Source organism: Manis javanica, chromosome 1, assembly GCF_040802235.1.
Source record: "Manis javanica isolate MJ-LG chromosome 1, MJ_LKY, whole genome shotgun sequence".
Taxonomy (NCBI): domain Eukaryota; kingdom Metazoa; phylum Chordata; class Mammalia; order Pholidota; family Manidae; genus Manis; species Manis javanica.
In genome coordinates, this window is record NC_133156.1 from 76289563 (window position 1) to 76310405 (window position 20843).

Sequence of the window (20843 nt, forward strand, 5' to 3'; positions counted from 1 at the left end):
GCCTTAACACATTTTACATTAAGATAAAACTCACTGTTAGTTGTATAATTTGTGTTATTAACTCTGGGGAAATTATTTGTATAAGGAGACTTTGAGCAATAATCTCTTCAATATGATGCTTTAAAATTTTTCTACATGTTGTGAAACATGCTACTAAAGAACTGGGAATCACAGAAAGAAAAGAATTGGCAATAGAAAAAGAAAACATTCATCTTTTCTAAAACTAAAATAAGGTTTTTTGAGTTAAACAATACTATAGAGAAAAAAGACTGCAATTATTCCATCTAAGGTTTGTGCCCAATGTCCAATGTAAGTGTACTTTCTAAGATTTTTTTTTTTAGAAATTGATGTGACAATGTGCAGTGACACATAAGAACCATAGCTATAAATGTAAATGAGTTATAACTGTATAGTGATGGTAAAACTATGTCTTAAACTCAAGACTTTCCCCTGATGGCCTCTGATATTAGTCATGCTACCTGATCAAACCCTGTGCGAATAACTTAGGGGAATGTAATTGGTTTCATTAAGCAACAGATTTCATGTAAAAAACACAGGTAGGTTCCATAGATAATTTGTGATGTAATTCTATTTCTAACCTTAAATTACTCAAATTGCTGTACACCCTAAAGTACTTTACTTTATTATTATCTTCCCATGTGATTTTTGGGATCACAGTTGGAAAGAATATATGTATCTTTAACCAGTGAAACCCCAAGTGACTAACAGCCAATCAATGAGTATTTATTTAGCACCTACTCTATATTAGGTATCATGTGAGGTGCTGGACCACTGCTATATTAGTTGCTAACACAAAATCATAGAATAAGTAAATAAATTACAAAACTGCTTCCTTTTCATCACATTCTCAAAGGTGTGTATTTTCCCATAGCTGTCACCAGTTTCCCATTTTACCTAAAATGGCACCCAGATGTCAGGATGCAAAGCATTAATGTTTAAAGGATGTAATTTAAATGTTCTCTTTAAAAGTGAGTAGCTATGTTTTTTATTTCCTAAAGTGTCATTGGTTTCACTTTACAAAAGTCTGAGGATAATGTAATAAAATATCCAACATGGATCGATCATTTTGTTTTCAGCTCAGTAGCCCCCTTTCTTAGTATTCATTTCTTTTTAAAATTATCTTTGGGGAGCTTGAGTTAACTAAGTCATTTATTTTATGTATTTACATAAAATACATTTGTATCATAAAACTAGGAAATTCTTAGTAAGGAATTAAACCAAATTTTGACTAAATGTGTATTTACAAATAAGATTTCTGCTATCATTCTTCAAAAATTCTTTGAAGTTCGGTAGTATTGAATTGTTTTGTGAAACAGAACAGGTATTTGGCTTATTTCAAAATCTTAAAATATATTTAAACAGTTCTACTTTATAAAATAAAGTGTTAGACTCCAAAATATATTAATCAACAATTGAAAATAAAGAGGTAAGTAGACTTGTAAAAAATTACAGAAATAACCCTCTCTGAACTTTACGATCATTGATGTCAGATATAAATAAGACAAAAACTTCAATTTATCCAAGGGAATAAAAGTTACAGTTTATAAACATCCGAAGTGTCTTCAGAATGTCTAATTTGGGGGTTTTGTTTTGATTTTGTTTGGCTAATTACATTTTCTCAAAACACCTCAAGGTTAGCTAAATATTTGTTTGTTTTTAGGAGCTCTCAGAAAATGAAGCAGTCGGATCTTATTTTTCTGTGAAGTCTTTCTGTTGGAGGGTAATGTCTAAATCCTTTATGTTACTATTCTTGACTTGGGGCTCTAGTAACTTTGAAAGTTATATGTGAATTAAGAAATTCACTTTTTAAAATAGGCTCTCCGAGAGATGTATTCATTTGCCTCCTCTATTTGAAGTCATTTAGGTGGCTGACTCTTTCATTTCTTAATTTATAAAAACAAAGAACTTCATGTATTTCGTACATTGCCTTGAAGTCATTTCCTTTTGGAACTGACTTTATCCCAAATTCTTAACAGCTAGAGGCCTAGAACGTGCCAGGAATAGGATGGGTCCATTAAGACTTATCTAGAGGGCCCGTTAAGGTCTTTTTTTCCCTTCTTGTAAAATCTGCTCCATTGTTTGAGAAAAATTTCTTTCTATAACGTGATCTTTTGCTATATACATACTAAATAATCAGTGTTCTTTCTTTAAAAAAAAAATCCCATGAATTAGAAAACGGCAGCTCTGCTTTGGATTTAAATGTAAAAAATTGAAGGTTCCACAGAGACTTTGTTTTAAATGCTATTGCAATGCAATGTTATTTACTCTTCATGATGTAAGCATAATGAGCTCTGCCATCCATTTTCTCTGCTGTAACTCTGCATTATGCACAGTAATTCATCACTAAGGCACTTACTGATTTGCCTTCAAGTTTCCCACTTTCTTTGAAAATTCACACTCGGCACATGATTACCTAGCAATGGATACTCAATGAAAACGCTACACTCACAGGGCTTTGCCATTTTCTTTTCTTGGCTCTTACCCTGCTCATGACCAAAAACTATCTTTCTCCTTTAGGACTGTGTCTCTTAAGCAGACTGGCAGGTACTAGATTAAGTCACGCATTTACTTGACCAGTGAGCAAGTGTAAACCACACCCATTCATCTTCTGACCTCTCTGCATACACTTTTTTTGCAACCTTTTATTGTTGTGAGCTTATTTTAATTATCACAACCTCTTTATGTCCTTTCAGTCTACTGACAGCTGCCTTCACTAATGTTATTCTGTATCTGTGAAAAAATAATAACTCATCTTCTATGTCCATGCATTATCCATGATCACATGGAGCGATTGCATTTGAATTGTTCCATTCCTTAAGTGGAAAATGGCTTTTTGTAAAAGTTTTGTCTCTATTTTCTTAAGATGCACAAATATGATGAATTCATATAGTATACTCCTTTGCTCAGAGAGCAGAATTCAGGGGTATTCTGTGTTGAGTTTGTTCTATATGCAGCAAATGTACAGACCCAGCATTAGAAATGAAGACTTGTCACTGGGACCAACTGCCTAAGTAATACTTTTTAGTGGTTTCCCTTTCCAATGACTCTTTCAACATCTTCCTTCCACTTTGCTGCTTCCAACTTAGTCTTTCACTTATCAGTACTTTCCATTTGGTTGTATTCTTCCTTACATATTCATTATTAACCTTTCTCAATCTCTTGAATCCATCTTATTATAGAATAACAAATATGCAAATTTAAAAGATAGCTTTTTCTGTATCTGAGGTACAGTTGGTATAATATCTTTTTTCTGAACATATGTTGAGTGACAAACAGGTTGAGTCATAAAGGCAGAACCTTTAGAGGTCACTTATTTTACCATCAAGGAAACTAAGGCCCAGAGAAGTGATGGCATGATCAGTACCAATACTTTGCTCTCGCTGAAGGTCATGGAAATACATGTTTTTGTGGAGACTTAAAGCAGCAGAGTTCCTTTCTGAACTGCTAAATAGAAAGATAATGTATGTGAACTGCCCCTTAGTTTGTCTTTATTGACACCCCTTCAGACTCTTTTGCATGTATGTGGCCCTTCACAGCTCTTTAAGCCACCAGTGGATGTGTGTGTTTGAGGGCCCATTTGACAAATTCAGAAAGTCAGTGACCAAATCTGCTTTGGATGAGTATGATCTTTAATATCCACATTCAAGGGTCACTCTGATAATCAACTGCATTGCTCTTTGCCCAGGCAATACTTGTATTCTGATGATCTTTTAGAAGTGGTATAAACAGAAGGAGTTTTCCCATAGACATTTTCAGATGGGCAGAAAACCTAAATAGCTCAGACACAATCTTAGATGAAGAGTTATGAGCACTGTGTGAGTTTAACAGGATGTGATTTAAAGAAAAATTTATCAGGATATTTATAAGGATTAATACATGTATCCAGGAGATAGCAACTGAGTAACACTGAGTGAAATGAAATCCTGGCGAGAACTTGCTCAGTGAATATTGGTGCTACTTGCTGTATCTTAATTTTCTTGAGAACAAAATAAGACTGAAGTGATACAGGGATTAATTTTTCAAAAGCATAACATAATTCATCAAAACTTGCTATCTTAGGCCACAGAACATTAAGCAATGAGTATGGCAATTACCATGTTCTTCATGAAAGTAATAAAAATTACGTGAAGCCAGTTGGATTTCTCTTAAGTCAGAATTAAAGACTTTTAACTTCCCACTAAAGAATGGTAACTCAGTGCAGTGTTTTTCAGATATTTAATACATTTAAGTTAGTTTCCAATTATCTTCTTGACTAGACTTTTAGATTTTGATGACTGAGAGTTAATAGAACCAACCATCTTATAAGAACACTGTAGTGAATTAAAGAGAAAATTTAATATTGTTTACATAGTGAAGGCTGGTCTACACCAAGATAGCTTATATAAAAAGTGGAGAAATGGGTCATAATATAAAATGAACAAAACAAGTGCGTAGAATACAGAACAATTAGTTTTACCAAGGTATTACCCTAGGGTCAAATAAAGGTGAGTTTGGAGGAGGACCCTGCAGACCCAAGAGAAGAGGGATTGGGTTTGTAAAACAAGAATGTGTAAGCTAAAGGGCTTACACTCTGAATTCAACGGTATCTGACATACACCCCAGAAAAATTCAGGTATTATTTCTATCTTTAGGTATGAAAGCAAGACCCTCAAAAATATTTGTAACTTTTAATTAAAAATCTCCAAAAAAGAAGTCTCTGTAAGTCAAACCCAGGACTCATTATTTCTTTACCATATCACTGGTGAAAACAAATAGATTACTTTAACAAACCAACAAGATTATAACATATATGATGATTTGTAACTAGTATATATTTTGAGCAAATAATGTAAAAGCTGAAAAACTTTTGTTTGACCACAATTAAATTTAGAAAAGGTAGTTAAAACATGTGGAGTAAACATAAATGTCTTCCTGACACCGTAAATTGTATCAAGAAGCAATAGAAATGGGAAAGAAAGTTTAAGGATGAAAACCATGAGAATTTCTCGAAGGATTAGAGTGCCAGTGAATCACCTTCTAAGAAAAAAGGGATCAAAGCTTTTTTATTAGTTGAGACACTTCAAACTAGGCCAGACAAAGCCCTGGGAGGGTTTTCTGTAAAGGCAATCGTGTTTTAAAAGGGTGGATGGGCTGTAGAACAAATGTACTTGTTGAACTTCATCATCCAGGTGCAATTCACTGGAATGAACTCAACAGGAAAAGGAAAAGATAGGACATGCCTGTGCCTGGGATTGAGCTAATAATTGCTCCAGGATCCAGGCTTTGCAGCACAAAACAGTCACTCTCAGCTGACATTTTCTCTTCTTTGTAGTATCTCATGGATCATTTGATTAAATAAAAGTATGTGCACCTCTGTGCGAAAGTAGAGAAAAGGGCTGACTCCAAGCTATTGTAAGGTACAAGCAATGTATTTCAATCCAGTTTCAAAGTGCCTGGGTCTCATTTGGAAGGATTAGGTCATTCACCAGCAATAAAGTCCAGGATAACAAAAGCCAAGGATTATTTGCACACATCAGGGAGAAAATTGGTATGACTGGGTGTTCCTTTAGCCACATGTTAAGTCTAAATAGATTTCTTTGGTTTTGAGCTGTCCTTTAATCAGGATCTAGCAGCACATCTCCTATTATTAGTGATCCAGTTTTTCAAGGAGTGGAATTAATAAACTTGATTAACTAGAATCGAAATACAGAGGTGTTCTCAATTATATACAAGATTCTACAACTTCACCTTTTATTAATGTATCAGACTATAATTTATTATAGAGTACAGTTCACTTTCACATGCTTTACTGAACAATATATGGTAGAGTTTACTACTTGCTAACTTTTATTTCCTCTAAGCTCCTGATTAGCCTTTCTTGATAGTCTATACTGAAGGATATATTTCATCTAACCTAATTCAGAGTATTTCAACAAATCCTGTACAGATTATCTTTTATATCATGAACTTCTTAGGCATTGTCAAAAAATGAGATATGGTGGAGAAAGTCATCAATTAGGTATTAGCAACCCCAGATTCAAATCTCAGCCTTGCCAATCTCTAGCCATCTCGCATTGAGTAGGGTATTTATCTTCTCTGTGCATCAGTTTCTTTATAAAAATACTTGTCGTGACTGGAAAAACCCTGAAGTATGAAAACTACAGCACATAGTAGCTGCTCAATGCAAGTTTATTTCTCTCTGTATAATCTAACCTACCTTTCAGGCTGGCCTAGTCTAATCCTCCCTGTTGATGTTATTAGAGCTGACAAAGCTCATCTCATAATACTATTGTTCAGAAACTTTGTCTAGCTGCACTAGAAGTCATTTAATACAAACTTTTAGCCCCACTGTGATAATTGCCTTCAAAATTTCTTATATAGGTGCATCTCAATGCATCTGTTGCTGTTCTTGGTCTTAATAGTGAAGACCTTTTGCTTGCTTTTTTAGGAACAAAGGCAACAAGGGGAAGTGTTATATGGGGCGAAATTTCTCTGTTGCTTTAGACATCTCTCTTTAATCAGTATGGGGGATTCACGTGTGGGATGCAGCTAATTGGATCATGGTTATTGCCTGCCCGTGTAACATTTATTCTTCTGGAGCCTTACCTCGTTTTTGATGTTATAAACAAGTCTCAAGAAATTTTTGAAACACCAGACTTGGGAAAATGATTCTTTTCATGAATTCTCTTACAATGGTTCTTTTCTCTGCTACAACTATTGATAAAAGCCTGAAACCATTTAAGTAGAATCCATCACCCTACAATCTCTGTGCTTTATTTTCTTGACTACTGCAGCATTATGCTGTGAAGAAAATGGAGGCAGGGAACTATACTATTGCACTGGCAATTATCTTCATTGTGCTAGAAGATATTTTCTGGGAGTGACTTGAGAAACAAATACATATTGTTTCAAATGATGTTTTTTGAAGAATAATGCTAACTTTTAATTGAAATGAGGTGTTGCTAGTGGCCCAAAGCTTTCCTGTACATCTCTGATCGTTCATTTCCATCCAGACGTGCGGCAGGCCTGCTTTCCCTGTCCGGGGCGTCTGCAGAGCAGACCTTCAGACTGCTCATTACCAAAATGCACAAGTAAGTTCAACCATTCAGTTTCCTTTTTTTTTTCTGAGCTTGCATGAGCTGTGAACTCTCATGGCTGACTTAGTGCTCTGAAAACCTCTTCCCTATCCTAACTTTTTTATTCACATGAAAAGGAATTGAAATCTGCAATTCCTTCTCAAGGAATAATATATGTAAACTAATATTCTCTTTAAAATGCTAGCTCACTAGTTCTAAAATCTTAACAAAAGATACATATCACTAATTGTCTCTGATCTTGAAATTTGTATCAGTACCTGGTATCTTGATATTCTATATTAAATCTGAACCTGGATGAATTTTTCTTATGAGAGTGGATCTCAAACTTTGGTGTGCATGAGAATCACGTGGAGCACATGATGGAGATACACATGCACTCTGCTCCACCAGAACTGAATCACATCCGGGGGGGTCAGGCCTAGCGATTTCAGTGAACTTCCCACTAAAATTTGGGAATTACTGCTTTAAAAGATCAAAGATTACACCTCCTTCTGCAGAATTGGCTCTTTGCTTTGAAGCTAGGTTAGTTTCCCTTTTTATTCTTCCCTCCTTTTTGATTTCCCTCCTCAAATAGAATTCCATTTCAACAAGGACGTAGTTCAGAACATTACCTTAGACAACGAAGGACCAGCTGTAATATGTTAATTTATTGAGGAATATCTTGGATTTGTTTCACACTCTTTGCCATTTAAGGGCTCAGAAAGTAATTTTTGGTTGACTGGTTGTCGATACTTAATGTGTATTATTTACATACATCCAATGAGGAAAAACACTAGCAAAGGAAGGAAATAGTAAATTATGCAAACTTCACATAATTTTTTAGTAGGCTACTACTTCTCTCTTTAAATGCTCCACTACCCAGACCAGTCAGCTTTCCTAATCAGTAAATTCAGAAGCAGAACTAAAGGACTTTAATTAGCATATGTACTCTCCATACCAGAGAGTGGACAAAGTGTAGTTGTAGTGATTAATCACAGAGATCAGAACATAAGAGCAGGCCCATGTGTGTGCACCTTGGAAATGACACAGCAGGGGTCCGCACACTTGACTGTGTGTCAGAACTCCTTGTGTGACCGCAGGTTAAGCTAGTGCTGCGCCCACCCCCAAAGCTTCTGATTCCCTTGGTCTGGGGGTGGGGTGGGGGGGCTAAAGAAATTGAATTTCTAACAGTTTCCTAGGTTATGTTGATGCCATTGGTCTGTGGACCACACTTTGAGAACTTTGCTGTATAGAGGAAGGAAACTTTAAACAGAGCCACAAGCGCCTCAGAAGGTACCTTGGAGAGCATTGGAGCTAGCAGTTTTCAAAGGGTTTTTTTGGGGATGTGGTAGAATTCCTCTTTCCACCACCCCTTCAATGAGCTTCCCAAAACTCTGGCTTAAAATTAAATAAAGTAAAAAATGACTATCTTAATCAGGTTACATTTCTTTGTTTATGGAATATTGTTTTTTTCTATGCAGGCTTCCAACATACAGACACCCCTAATTTGCACCCCTGACACACACACCAAGAAAGTTCTCTTAGTAGATTCTGGGAAACCATAGATAAGAAAATTGAGATCCAGAGAGGGAGCTACATGCCCAAGTCACATGGTCAAAAATTGCTGGAAAGATGCAAGTGGTGTTTATGTTAAGTGCTTATCTCTTCTACTGTTAATAGCCTAAGTTTATTTCTTTCCCCTTTACCTTATAATTTTATTTCAAGCTCCTATTCTTCACACTTAGACTGAATATTCATCTGTTTTATGACTGTGTAGTTATTCAATCAAATCACAGCTGAATTACAGATTTTGTTTTGAGTAAAGTACCGCTTACAAAATATTGAATAAGGAAAAAACTCACTTCAAAAATGATATCAGTTAGTGTGTCTCTGGAACTCCCCCTTTTTTTCTTTTGACCTTTTGTGCAAATCACCTCAATTCCCAAATCCATTAGTTCTGTTTTTGTGAAGGAATAGTTCTCCCTCCTCCCCCTTAGCTTCCATTCAAGAACCCAACTTAGCTTTACTAATTCAAGATGTTGTGTAGCCTAGATTGTACCCAGCTATTATTTGACTGAGTGTAGTGTATGACTTTTGTTTCTAGAGTACATACAAAATGTCATTAGTATATCATCCATCGTCAAGCTAAAATATTATAAATACATGTGCCCATATAATAGGAAGGTGATTCCATGCATTAGCCATGTAAGAAAATCTAGACTGGAATGTCATTTCCAATATAATCAACTCACTTAACTGGAGAGTACCCTTTAGGAACATTATACTTAAATCATGATTACTTTTAAACCTCGAGAGAGTCTTTGCCTTAAAGACCAATACTGGAAGATCTCAGGAATAAACGTCAGAAATACTGGGTTCTAGTCATAGCCCACCCATTTAATTAGCCCTACTACTCTGAGCCTCGGACTCCTAATCAGTAGAATGGGAATCCCAGGCCTTGCCTTCTTACTGCATAGGGTTTTAGTGCAAATCAAATGATAAAATGTACACATATACACTTTTAAGTTCTGAAGCCCTATATTAATGGGTAGTTATTAATTTGTTGGTCTTTGCTAAGGTCTTTCTTTTCGCTTTCCACAAATTTGTTTTCCTTCTTTCCTCTTTTCCGCTCATATTCCTGAACAAAAGTTTCAGACCCAAAGTTCAGAACCTGATTCTCTACAGTGCTATTAGAGGAAATTTTGACAGAATCAGAAGTGGTTAGAGATTGATAGATGATAGATAGATAATAGATAGATAGATGATAGATAGATAGATAGATAGATAGATAGATAGATAGATAGATAGATAGATAGATGATAGATAGATAGATGAAAGATATAAAAAATAAAAACACTGAAATCTGTTGCCACATTATATAATAATAAGTAATGTGAAGTCTTAAAACCCCTTGAAGATCACTTGGTGCAATGAATTCTAAATAATTATTTCAATCTGAGAAATTCTTGGTTCAAACAAAATCTGATGTGGAAACCAGATGGGAGCAGAGGGACTCTAGCTGAAGTAGGGCATGGATTCCTGTGGATGTTAAGGTGCTCCATCCGATACACTTTGGAACACAGTTGAACAATGCTCTTGGAGTTCTCAGAGGTGAGGGGTGTGTAGACAAAGTTGATACTAATAAGGTAGAGCCACCAATGATGTTCAAAATTTGCTGGTTACCAAGGGAAGGAAATGTACAATGTGATTTAGAAAGATTTCCATTAAAATGTTAAAATATTAGAAGTATTATATTTTGAAGAACATAGCTTTCAGTTTCACAATAAAGCTCCTTGAAATGCATGACTTTTGATGACAACAAATAAAAATGGCTATGGCATTACTGGGGTATAGAAACCAGGTGGGACTTCAAAGTAGGGGGTGGAGTTATTCAAAATTGGCTATAATTTTATAATATTAATATAGAAGGAATTAGGCCAGAAGTAGAGCTAATCCATAATTTAGAAGTGGAGTACTTTGAGGTTGAGAAAAACATTGAATTTCTTCATGAAATGACTATAAGTGGAGAAAACATGCTCTACAATATGAAAGACACAGCATTTTTTATAATACTGCTTGGTTCTGAACCAGAATGAAATGTTTTAAAATTTTAGCCACTTTCTCTGGCTTGTTTTATTTAGTTCAAAGAGATTAATATATATGGCCGTTTTTAGTAGACTTGTTAATTTTTAAAAATTCTGATGTTCATTGGCCTGAATATTGTGATTTAGAATTGAGCATAATAAAAACATTAAAGAAAATGTTCAAATACTAGAATGAGCAATAAATTCAGAAACATACCTACCAATATAAATCACATATATAATTTAAAAAATGTGATGCAAGGTTCAGACATAAGCAAGACATCTCAGGTGGGTGTATTGGCTTTGTTTTCTGTTCTGTGGTACCTTAAATAGTTCCTTGGTGAACTGAAACTGTTATCTTCTACTGTGGCAATAAAGAAATTTTTAAGTTGTATGAATAGACCTTGCAACTAATCTTACAACTGAAAACCCCTTGTAAAATCCATTTATAAAATAAAAAAAAAGGTTTTCAAAAAGTATAATTAAAAATTAAATAGCAGTGAGGATGAGGACTTTGATATTTATGTATTTATTTTTATGTAGTTTGACATAAGCATATTTGACATATATGCAAATAATCTCTGATATTCTTGAAGTATCTACGTCTTGTAAATTTTAAGACTAACGAAACCAGACTTTATTTTTAGCACTTACCTCTTTTTGACTACTCACTTAACCTGAAATTTATTATATAACTTCTCATTTATTGTTTTATAATAAATAATTAATAATCCATACATTATTTTTATTTTTTAAAGATTGTAACTACTTTTTACTTTTGAAAAATTACAACCGGGGAAAGGGTAATGCCAAATGAGGTATTTTGATTTTAAACACAATAAGCTAACTTTGTTTTCCTTTGCCAAAAGTTTCAGACCCAAAGTTTACGCCTATCAGATGTACACAGAAAATCACATCTTTGGAGAGGAATAGTCAGCATCACACTGATTGAGGGGCGAGATCTCAAGGCGATGGATTCAAATGGGTTGAGTGACCCCTATGTGAAGTTCCGGCTCGGGCACCAGAAATATAAGAGCAAGGTGACCATATCCCTTTTGGGTTCTTTTCAGCATTATAAGGCAGTGGTAGTTAATAGCCATGCTTTGGAATATAAAAACACTAGGTACTTTTTAAAATGCTTACCGGAACTTCTTTTGAACGTCCTAAAAAAACAAGAGGTGTTATATTGCATTTGTATTACAATTCTATTGCATTTCTCACTTAGTGTGCTATGGTGACTTGGGTAAACTACTGAACTTCTTCATGTCTCAATTTCTTCATCATAACACAAGAATAATAGCAGGAACTATCTCTTAAAAAAAAAAGGCTGAAACATGAAGTGCTGAAAGAGTACTGGTCACTATTATTATTACCGCTAGCACTAACATCAGTACAGCTAATATTATTTCACATGCCATAAAAACCTCTGTACCTCTGAACCATTTTAGTCAAGCTGACTTGTGCCAATATGGATTGCCAGTTTGTTTGTTTTTTAATTTAGAAAACAAAGGGCCAAATTCCTGCGACTACTACTAGCAGTGTGCCATGGGGCAAGTTACTTCACCCCTCCCTGCCCCAATTCCCCCATCTGTAAAGTTAAAACTAAAATGATGCCTCCCTAATAAAGTTACTGAGAAGACTGAATGAATATGTTTTTCAGGCACAGGGCTTGGAATACTGCCTCACCCATAATAAATACCCGATAAATGATGGTAGCAGAAGGAAAACGAAGAGTAGCAGCAGTAGTAAGAAATGCACTGTGTAATAACAATTCCATTAGTAGTAACACTATGTTTTATTAAATAATCATATTATTGATAGAAGTAGTAATAATTAGTAAAGGTCATTATAGTCCCAGTATAGTTGGGCACAAGTCTTATCTGTGTTATACCCAAATACAACCTCTTCAATGGTCAGCTTCTAGAGCTGTTATTGTAGACAGCTTGGGACTACTCATTACACCCATCTTGTGTTAAAAATCCCATGCTGCTTCAGTGAAAATACCTGCACCTTGACGTCATCATTTAGAACACGGCCTGCCTGAGTTCCTTCTGGCCCAGGAGGTGTTCATCAGTACCTAAGGCGGCGAGATGTCACAGAGCTGATTCACTAGCTGGCCGTAAGAACTGCAGGCAGGCTGATGAGTTACCTCACTGAGTGTCCACATGGAAGGGGCAGGCATCATTTCTGACCTGAAGGAAATCATATAGGGAAGACAATCACAAAAAAGGAAACTGAAAAGTTAGGCTCTTCTTGGCCAAATAAGTGAAACAGACCACTCCCCAGGATACCATAGGACTTCATCTGACCCAATTTGAATTATCATAGCATCCATCCAGTGCCATCATTTTTTTTCTGCCATGGGCTTAATAACATTTTAAAGAAACTACTGATTCCAAAAATAGGTACCTCTGACCACTTCTATCTTGTCCTTTATCAATTAACATCATTCCCATGTTCTGGTAGGCTTAAACATTACTTATTTTTATAGTTCTGCTCTTTAAATATGAAATATGAAACCCAGCTATGGACACGTGTCTCTCTTTGCTCTTTCTTTCCATGATCTATTGCTGATTAATTTCAGATTATGAACTTTAAAAATTGTGATTCATTTGCATTACCTTTGCACATAACATACTTCATTGCTTTCAAAGTCTTTACATCTGAAAATCTGTCTCTCATACATTAAAAAGAGAAAAGGCCACTGTATGCCTCTCTCTAAAAAGAAAGAATAGGGAAACAAATAGGAATGTTGCTTAATCCCATGGTGAATGAAATCTTAGAACGCATCAATATGGGTCACTTTTTTCATTGACTCCACCAGGTGTCTTATCTGAATACTAGAAATTACAAAATTGCACTTTAGATAAGATCTTTCTTGTATATGCATCATGGAGATTATACACGCACACATGCTCATATTAATTCTCAAACATTTTTGGCATATTGTTTTGGGGAAAGAGATCTAAAGCTCTAAACAAAGACTTGAGTTAGAGTCTAGATAGTAAAACATAATGACCTTTGGTGGGTCACTTAACCTCTAGATCTCAGTTCTTCCATATATAAAGTAGGGATGATACATCGATGCTGTAACTCTAAGGTAAAGCTTTGCCTGGCTATCCAAAGTTACTTGTTTTTTCCTCCTGCCCCCACAGAACTTCACTGTCTGTTTTTTTTCTTTTTTTCATGTGTTCAGCTAAGAATTCCTATGTGGAGGAAGCAAGGAAAATAAAACAAAACCTAGAAATCCTTATTTTCCTTTATTATGAGATGACAGGCTATGAGTTACATCTTTCTGCATAAAGTTGTTAGGTAAAATGCATGCTAATATCTGAGTGAGTTGTTTCACTTATAAACATTTACCTTCTCTATGTAATACATCTCTCTCATCTGTGATTCAAGTGGTGTGGGGGTGCCTTGTGTTTTCAGGGCACACCCTTTCAGGTTTTCTCAGACAATATTGCAGTAAAGATTCTAGAGCTCTAGTAACTCGTCTCCATCATTTCTGGGGAGCTGTTCAATTCTCACACTTACATGCTTTTTAGATGGTATCTAAAGTTCTATTGATTTAATGGTCTCGAGTTAAGGTTTTTAAAAGACTGATGTTGATGTGACAGTAATGACTTTTGTTTTTCCAGATTATGCCAAAAACGTTGAATCCTCAGTGGAGGGAACAGTTTGATTTTCATCTCTATGAAGAGAGAGGTGGCATCATTGACATCACTACCTGGGACAAAGATGCTGGGAAAAGGGATGATTTCATTGGCAGGTTTGTGAAGCTTGGTGTCTTTTGCTTCACCCTGCAGAGGGGGAATTTTGTTAAGAGGATAATTTCTTTCAGTCTGGTTATACTGGCCTTTTCTGGTTTACTGTCCTGGAGGAAAGTATCTTACCATGTAAGGCAATGCTTGGGCGAACTGAAAAGTCTATTTGAAGGCTGACCAGTAGGTGGCAGTTTTGACCAGTTGATAGACAAGCTGTCTGAATTGGATAGCCAGAAATTTTCTCCAGATGTCAGGAACGCTGTGTGTAAAAGCTATGGGAATTGAGAAAGAGGAATCTCATTTGATGTAAGATACTTAAAAGAACAAAGAGCATATTCATAGTCTGTAAAGTGATCTGAAATAATACCACTTTTCATAAAGCATATTGTGACCATGAAATGCATTGTTTCCTACAACTCTCTGCAAGGTAGAGAATCTTTATAATCTCCTAAGAGTTCATAAATCTGCAGAGTCCCCAAATTTTAGTGAAGGAAACATGCAAGTGAGGCAGATCCATGTTAATCTGATCATGCAGGGAAGAAGAGAGTATTCTGAGGTTTATATGACATCTCTCCACAAAGAAGGTTATTTTGAATAACTGCTTGAATTATAAGAGTTTTTTTCTTACTTTAAAGCCTGTTTTTCTAGTTTTAGATAGTTATATATGTCTTTGTAGCAAAGCAAATTGAAACCTGCTACTACTGAAACAGAGCATGGTGGACAGAAGAATTTGTTAGTTTAGAAAATTCTTTCATCATTGCAGTTCACATGACTCCCAAATCTCTGAACATGCAGCTTGAAGAAATGCATACATACTAATAATTATAAGAGAATTTTATGCTAGAAAAGCAAGAACAGAAATCCAACACAACATATTTACCTCTTTGTTTCTTTTGTTATTCTGATACATATGTTTTAGACAATGGTTTTCATCACAAAATTGTAAAGTAAGAGGTCAAAGATAAGCTTTAGTTAACCTTTAACACTTTGTTATAGAATGAAATGGGAATAGCACCACTGCAACCCAAAACTATGGTACATTTCAATGCTTTTTGAAGGATAGACCTTCATTAAATATTATTTCCCTCTGGTCAAACACTATTTTCTGAATTTTCTTCAAGTGCTCCCTGTTCTCTTAGGGGATATACCACCATCTTAAATAGCAGTATATGTCTGTTAATACACTGAATACATCTCATTATAATTATATATCAGTGTTTCTATCTCTCTTAATACACTGTGAACTCTGTCAAGTGGGTACTGTCTTGCTATTCCTTGAATAATTAATTCATTTTCATAATTTATAGCAACATAAGCTATAGTTGGTTACTACAAGAAAATCAGAATGACTGCCATGTGTATCTTGCTACTTCAGTCCCATTACTTTATATTCAAACATTTTTATGTTGGCAAAATAATGAAGTAATTGGAAAAATGTACTGGCTTCCTGTACTTATGGGTCCATATATTAAGTCTTCTTATCCCTTTTCCTGTTTTTTCTTCCATCATGAAAGATATCCTTTCATGGTTTTTTTTCTTCCTTTGAAAAGAATTTGGGAATTATGAAAATTTCTCATCCCATTTGGTAGTGCCCTTTCCCTTTCCTCACATGATAATGTGACTTCTTCAGGTGCATGACTTGTTATGTCACGGAAATGGTTGGCAGAGGTGTGGACCTGCTGGTCTCACTTCATGTTGTTTCTATGAGTTTGTTCATATTTTGGCAAATTTTGAAGAACAGTGGCAAATGGCTCATTTGAAAATCGCAGGGATTGCTCCAAATAACTGGGAGCGCTAACTTACGAAGTCTGGAAAAAAAGAAGATACCTGTTTTTGGAGCTTCTGGGTGGCTGAAGCCATGGCAGTGCAGGGAGACTAGGCCACCCTGACTGGCGTGGAAGCCCTGTGCCCCTTCCCACACACCCTGCCTGGTGCCTCTTCCATCTGGCTGTTCCCGGGGGACATCCTTTTATAACAAACTGATGATCTAGTTGGAAGTGTATTCTCCCTTCTTACCTCCTCTTGCTGTTGGAGATGTTTACCACCCACATATAGTTTCTGACTCGGGCTTTGCCTGGATGCTTGGATGAGTTTTCTGTGGTCACAGCTATTACACAGGAGAACCCAGCAAGCAAGTCAAGGTGCCCTGGGCGCTGTCGCCCTTAGTGTCCTGCTGGGCACTACTCTGTGCTCTGCTTCCCAGTGTCTTGGTTGGAGTAAAACTGGTGTGATGGTGAATTCAAAGGCTGCCATTAGAGAATTACAGGAGTTTTAAAGATACTCCATTTTGAATTACTTACTTTTATTTCCAGTCTTTTTCTAAATATTACAAAAACTTATCTGGCATTAGCCTCATAAGAAAAAATATCCACCTTTGGATATAGGCCAAACATAATTGCCTATGAAAGCAATTGGAGCCAAAAATCTTAGAGGGAACAAGAGCACAGGTGTAGACAAGATGCTTCCTCAGACCACTTTTGAGTATCAGTTTAAAGCACTTTATATACAAGAAAAGGGGATTATTGTTGAATTTTGAGATAATCAGAGATGGACAATAGAAACTTGTCATACACTCAAATAATTTAACAAAGATGCCTGTTGCACAAAAAGGAAATGACTTTGGTAAATCATTGTTTCAAATCTGTTCAATACCCAGATTGCACCAGACACTCTAGTGCAATATAAATAAAATAATCTAGCTTAATGCTTATTAAATTGTATTTTATACACATCCTGCCATGGAGAAACAATATATTATCATACGCAAGAGGCAGGCAAGTAAAGTCGCCTGTGTTTATGTGAAGGTTGTGTGGTAACAGTAGAAGTAATAGAATTCCTTGGTTCCTAGAATAGTTTAGAAGAGAATTGACTTACCTTCCAATTAAATTTGATTCTAAGAGTGACCTAATAGAAGTAAGACAGTCACTGTGCTTTCTTTTGCTAGCTATCATTACAACATTGTATATATTACAAAAATATTTATTTTTTGGAATATACTTGACATCTATGTAAATTTAAGGTGTACAAATGTTTTGATACATCTATATATTGTAATATGATTGCCATGTAGCTGCAGTTAGCCCCTCTATCACATCACATAATTACCATTTTGTTTTTGTGGTTGGAATAATTAAGATACATCCATATTAACTTAAAAATAGGAGACTTCTGAGAGTTGGCTGGTGGCTGGTGAGTAAATGTAAAGTTGGCCATGGAAGGTAATACTGTGCCTGTAATGGCTAATAACTTTTTTTTTAAGGATAGTGTCTAAATTCAGTCCCAAATTTCAGAACACTTGTATGGATTATATTATCTATGTAGGCTAGTTTATTGTCTTATGGTTTTGTTATTGTCTTCTTTATTTCCCGGTTTTATTCACATATAATAATTTTTGAATACATGCTTTATAAATGTATACTTAATAACAGGGCTTTTTTTTTCATAATAAAGACAAGACTGGCTATGAACAAAAGAGCCACTTGCATACCTGTAGTGTGCATACAGTGAGAACTATTTTAACACTGCACATTACTCACCCCACCCCCCAGTTCTCTCGAACCCATAGACGGGCTTCTGCCCCACCGAACTACTCTTGTCATGGTCCCCTGTGACCATCAAATCGTTAAATCCAAAGCCAGTCTTTAGCCTTCCCCCAGCAGTGCGGAAACTTACATGCTTCTCACGTGGCTTCCAGGACAGCAACTCTTTGTTTCCACTTCCTCATCATGCCTTTCTTGGTCTCCTTCATAGATTTTTCCTCGTCTTCTTCCTCTTTTAGTTCAGAAAAGCCTCAGAGCTCACTCCTTGGGCACACTCTGTGTCTACGCCTGCTCCCAGGGTGACTTCATCCACTTTTGTGCTTTCCGTACCATCTGAGATTTCCGTGCAATCTGAGGACACATGCCCACTGCACTCCGTAACTCCCCTCTGGACTCCAGATTCCCACATCCAACTGCCTGCTTGCTGTGTCCACTTGACTATCTAGTAGTGGGTCCAAAGCCATATTTCTGGCCCCTAGTCTCCCCAAATCTGCTTGTCCTTCAGGATTCTTCCTTGTTTGTTGCTAACAACAAAAGTCCTGGAGTCATTTTGTATTCCTTTCTTTCTCTCACTCTTATCAACTCCATCAGCAATCTGTTAATATTCCCTTCAAAATATATTCAGAATTCACTTCCCACATCATCTTATTATAATTCTTTTCGAAACTGCCATTATATGTCGTTCTATGTGGACAATAGCCATAGCCTCCTGTTCTTCTTCCTTCCCCATACCATAAATAAAATAATTTAATTCCTCTGCCCCAGAACCCCTCAGTCGTTTCCCATTTTAATCAGATTAGAGCCTGAGTAAGTCCTTACAATGAGTGATCTGTAATGCTCCTCATCATATGGCCCTCTTACTCCTCTGCCCTGAACCTCTATTCTGCCTCTCCCCTCTGCGGTAACACTCTTTCTTCAGGTATCCACCTGCCTTGCTTCTTTACCTTCTTTAGGTCTGTGCACGAATGTCATGTCAGGGAGGCATCCATACTAAACCTCTGTAAAATTGAAAGACACTTTTCTTGATATTCCCTTTCCCCAACCTATTTTGTTTTTCTCCATAGATGTAATCACCATTGGACATACTATGCATTTCACTTATTTATTTTATTTATTTCTCACCCCTGGAATGTAAGCTTCATGAAGTCAGGGATTTTTGAGTGTTCCATTTTTGTTCACGATGGCATCTTCAATGCCTGACATAGTATATGTGATTATATAATGTGTGTGTGTGTGTGTGTGTGTGTGTGTGTGTATATAGCATGCATATAATAGGTGCTTAATAAATATTTGCTTGATTTTCATTTAAACTAATGCTGAAGCTTGATTTAATATTAGAAATTATGGCTCTTCCTTCTATAAGTAAATATAGAATTTGACACCAGCCATTAGTGCAAAGGCACTTAGAACAACATGACTTAATGGAAGGTACAAAGTTTCAGTGTAATTGGGGAAAGATATGTGTATACAGTTCAAAAGGAGAGTTAATAGGTAAAAGTGTCTAAGCAATCTTTACACTTAAAGAATACTGAAATGTTACACTTGAAAAAAAAGTTGCCTATACATTTACCAAGATACTTATATCATAACTTTTTCATCATTATGATGTCTAGGAAATTAATGCTATCTGGTTGTTAAATTTTACACAAAAATAAATTATGAGTGGAAAGAAACAATAATAATAATGCTTTACAATGTATAGGGTACTATTATATACATAAACTCAACATTAGGGGAAAACAAGACTGGTTCATATTATACCAATTTTGCAGATGCAAAAAGTGAGGTGGAAGGAGATTCAGAGGTTGCTTATCTAATATGAATCTGGGCTGACCTGTCACTCAAATCCAGGATTCCAGACTCTAAAGCCCATGCTCCTTTTACCTCAGACTTGTATTTAATATGTTCTGACACCATTAAGTGCTCAATAAAATGCCAAGTAGTCGGTAAACCAATTTAGACGGTGTACACTATACTGCAACTTTGAACAACAAATTTAACCTGTCGCTGAACTACAGATTTCAAGTGGAGGTGAAATAATGTTAATCTGCATGTAATTATTTAACTTTCGGATCACCTGCATTTTGGCAGGCAAGACGGACTGCCACCTTTGTAATAATCAGCTAATAAATCCTCATGATTGTTACACTTTTATGCAGAGCAGTAATCTGAACAAATTGGCTGCTGACAGCTGCGGTAAATTGCCAAGAATGAGTGCTGTCAGAGAACAAGTTGTTTTTATGAATGCGCAGAATAAGTAAATCCTGTGTCAAGCAATTTCATTGAGTTGGAGTTATTTGCAATCCAATATAGCAAGATTTATAGCATTATTTATTAGTGTGCAAAATGCTTGTTTATCTTTAAAGTGGCATTGATTTGGGGCACATGTATTTTAGGTTGGTGAATTGCTACTGACTTTATTTGCTGCATTGTTGCCAGGGCTGAGGCGTTGGTACAGTCCATGACAACAAAGTGCTATGTGTCAGCTTCAGCCTGGACTCTATTCTTACAACATTTTTATTAATGATGTATAATAACAAAACTTACTCCAAATGGGCAAGTTCTGAGTGAAGAACGTAGGCTTTCAAATTCTGCAACCATAAAAATAAATCTTCAACTCTTGTCTCTAATGCTGAAGGAAAGAGAATGTGGGATGTATAGGTCTACATGTATATGTGTTCAGGTGTAGTATAGCAAATGAGGAAAACAACCTTTAACTACATATATTAACCAAATTAATGTTTTCTTAAGATTTAGGATCATAGTGTTTGAGCATTTGACATTTAGATTCTGATTTGCAGTTTCTTATTTGTGATATCAATATTGCAATGATTCTTTTACTTCCTACATAAATAAGAGCAGGAGCAATCTCTTTACATT

The 20843-nt window shown here is 35.8% G+C and overlaps 1 protein-coding gene across 25 annotated transcripts in view; it reads left to right on the forward strand.

The window, feature by feature from the left end:
- The window catches only part of MCTP1 (multiple C2 and transmembrane domain containing 1), a 514406-nt gene that overhangs the window by 314432 nt on the left and 179131 nt on the right, over window positions 1–20843 (forward strand). For 12 of the 25 annotated variants that reach the window (XR_012130151.1, XR_012130150.1, XR_012130148.1 and 9 more), the window contains 4 exons: window positions 1682–1741; window positions 7014–7091; window positions 11530–11700; window positions 14299–14429. Coding sequence is in view for 22 of the 25 variants with exons in the window: in XM_073233821.1 (XP_073089922.1) it covers window positions 1682–1741; window positions 7014–7091; window positions 11530–11700; window positions 14299–14429 (440 nt within the window). In the remaining 3 variants the exon portion in view is untranslated. The remainder of the gene's footprint in view (window positions 1–1681; window positions 1742–7013; window positions 7092–11529; window positions 11701–14298; window positions 14430–20843) is intronic. The other 13 variants (XM_073233902.1, XM_037012107.2, XM_073233854.1 and 10 more) reach the window with 3 other exon arrangements.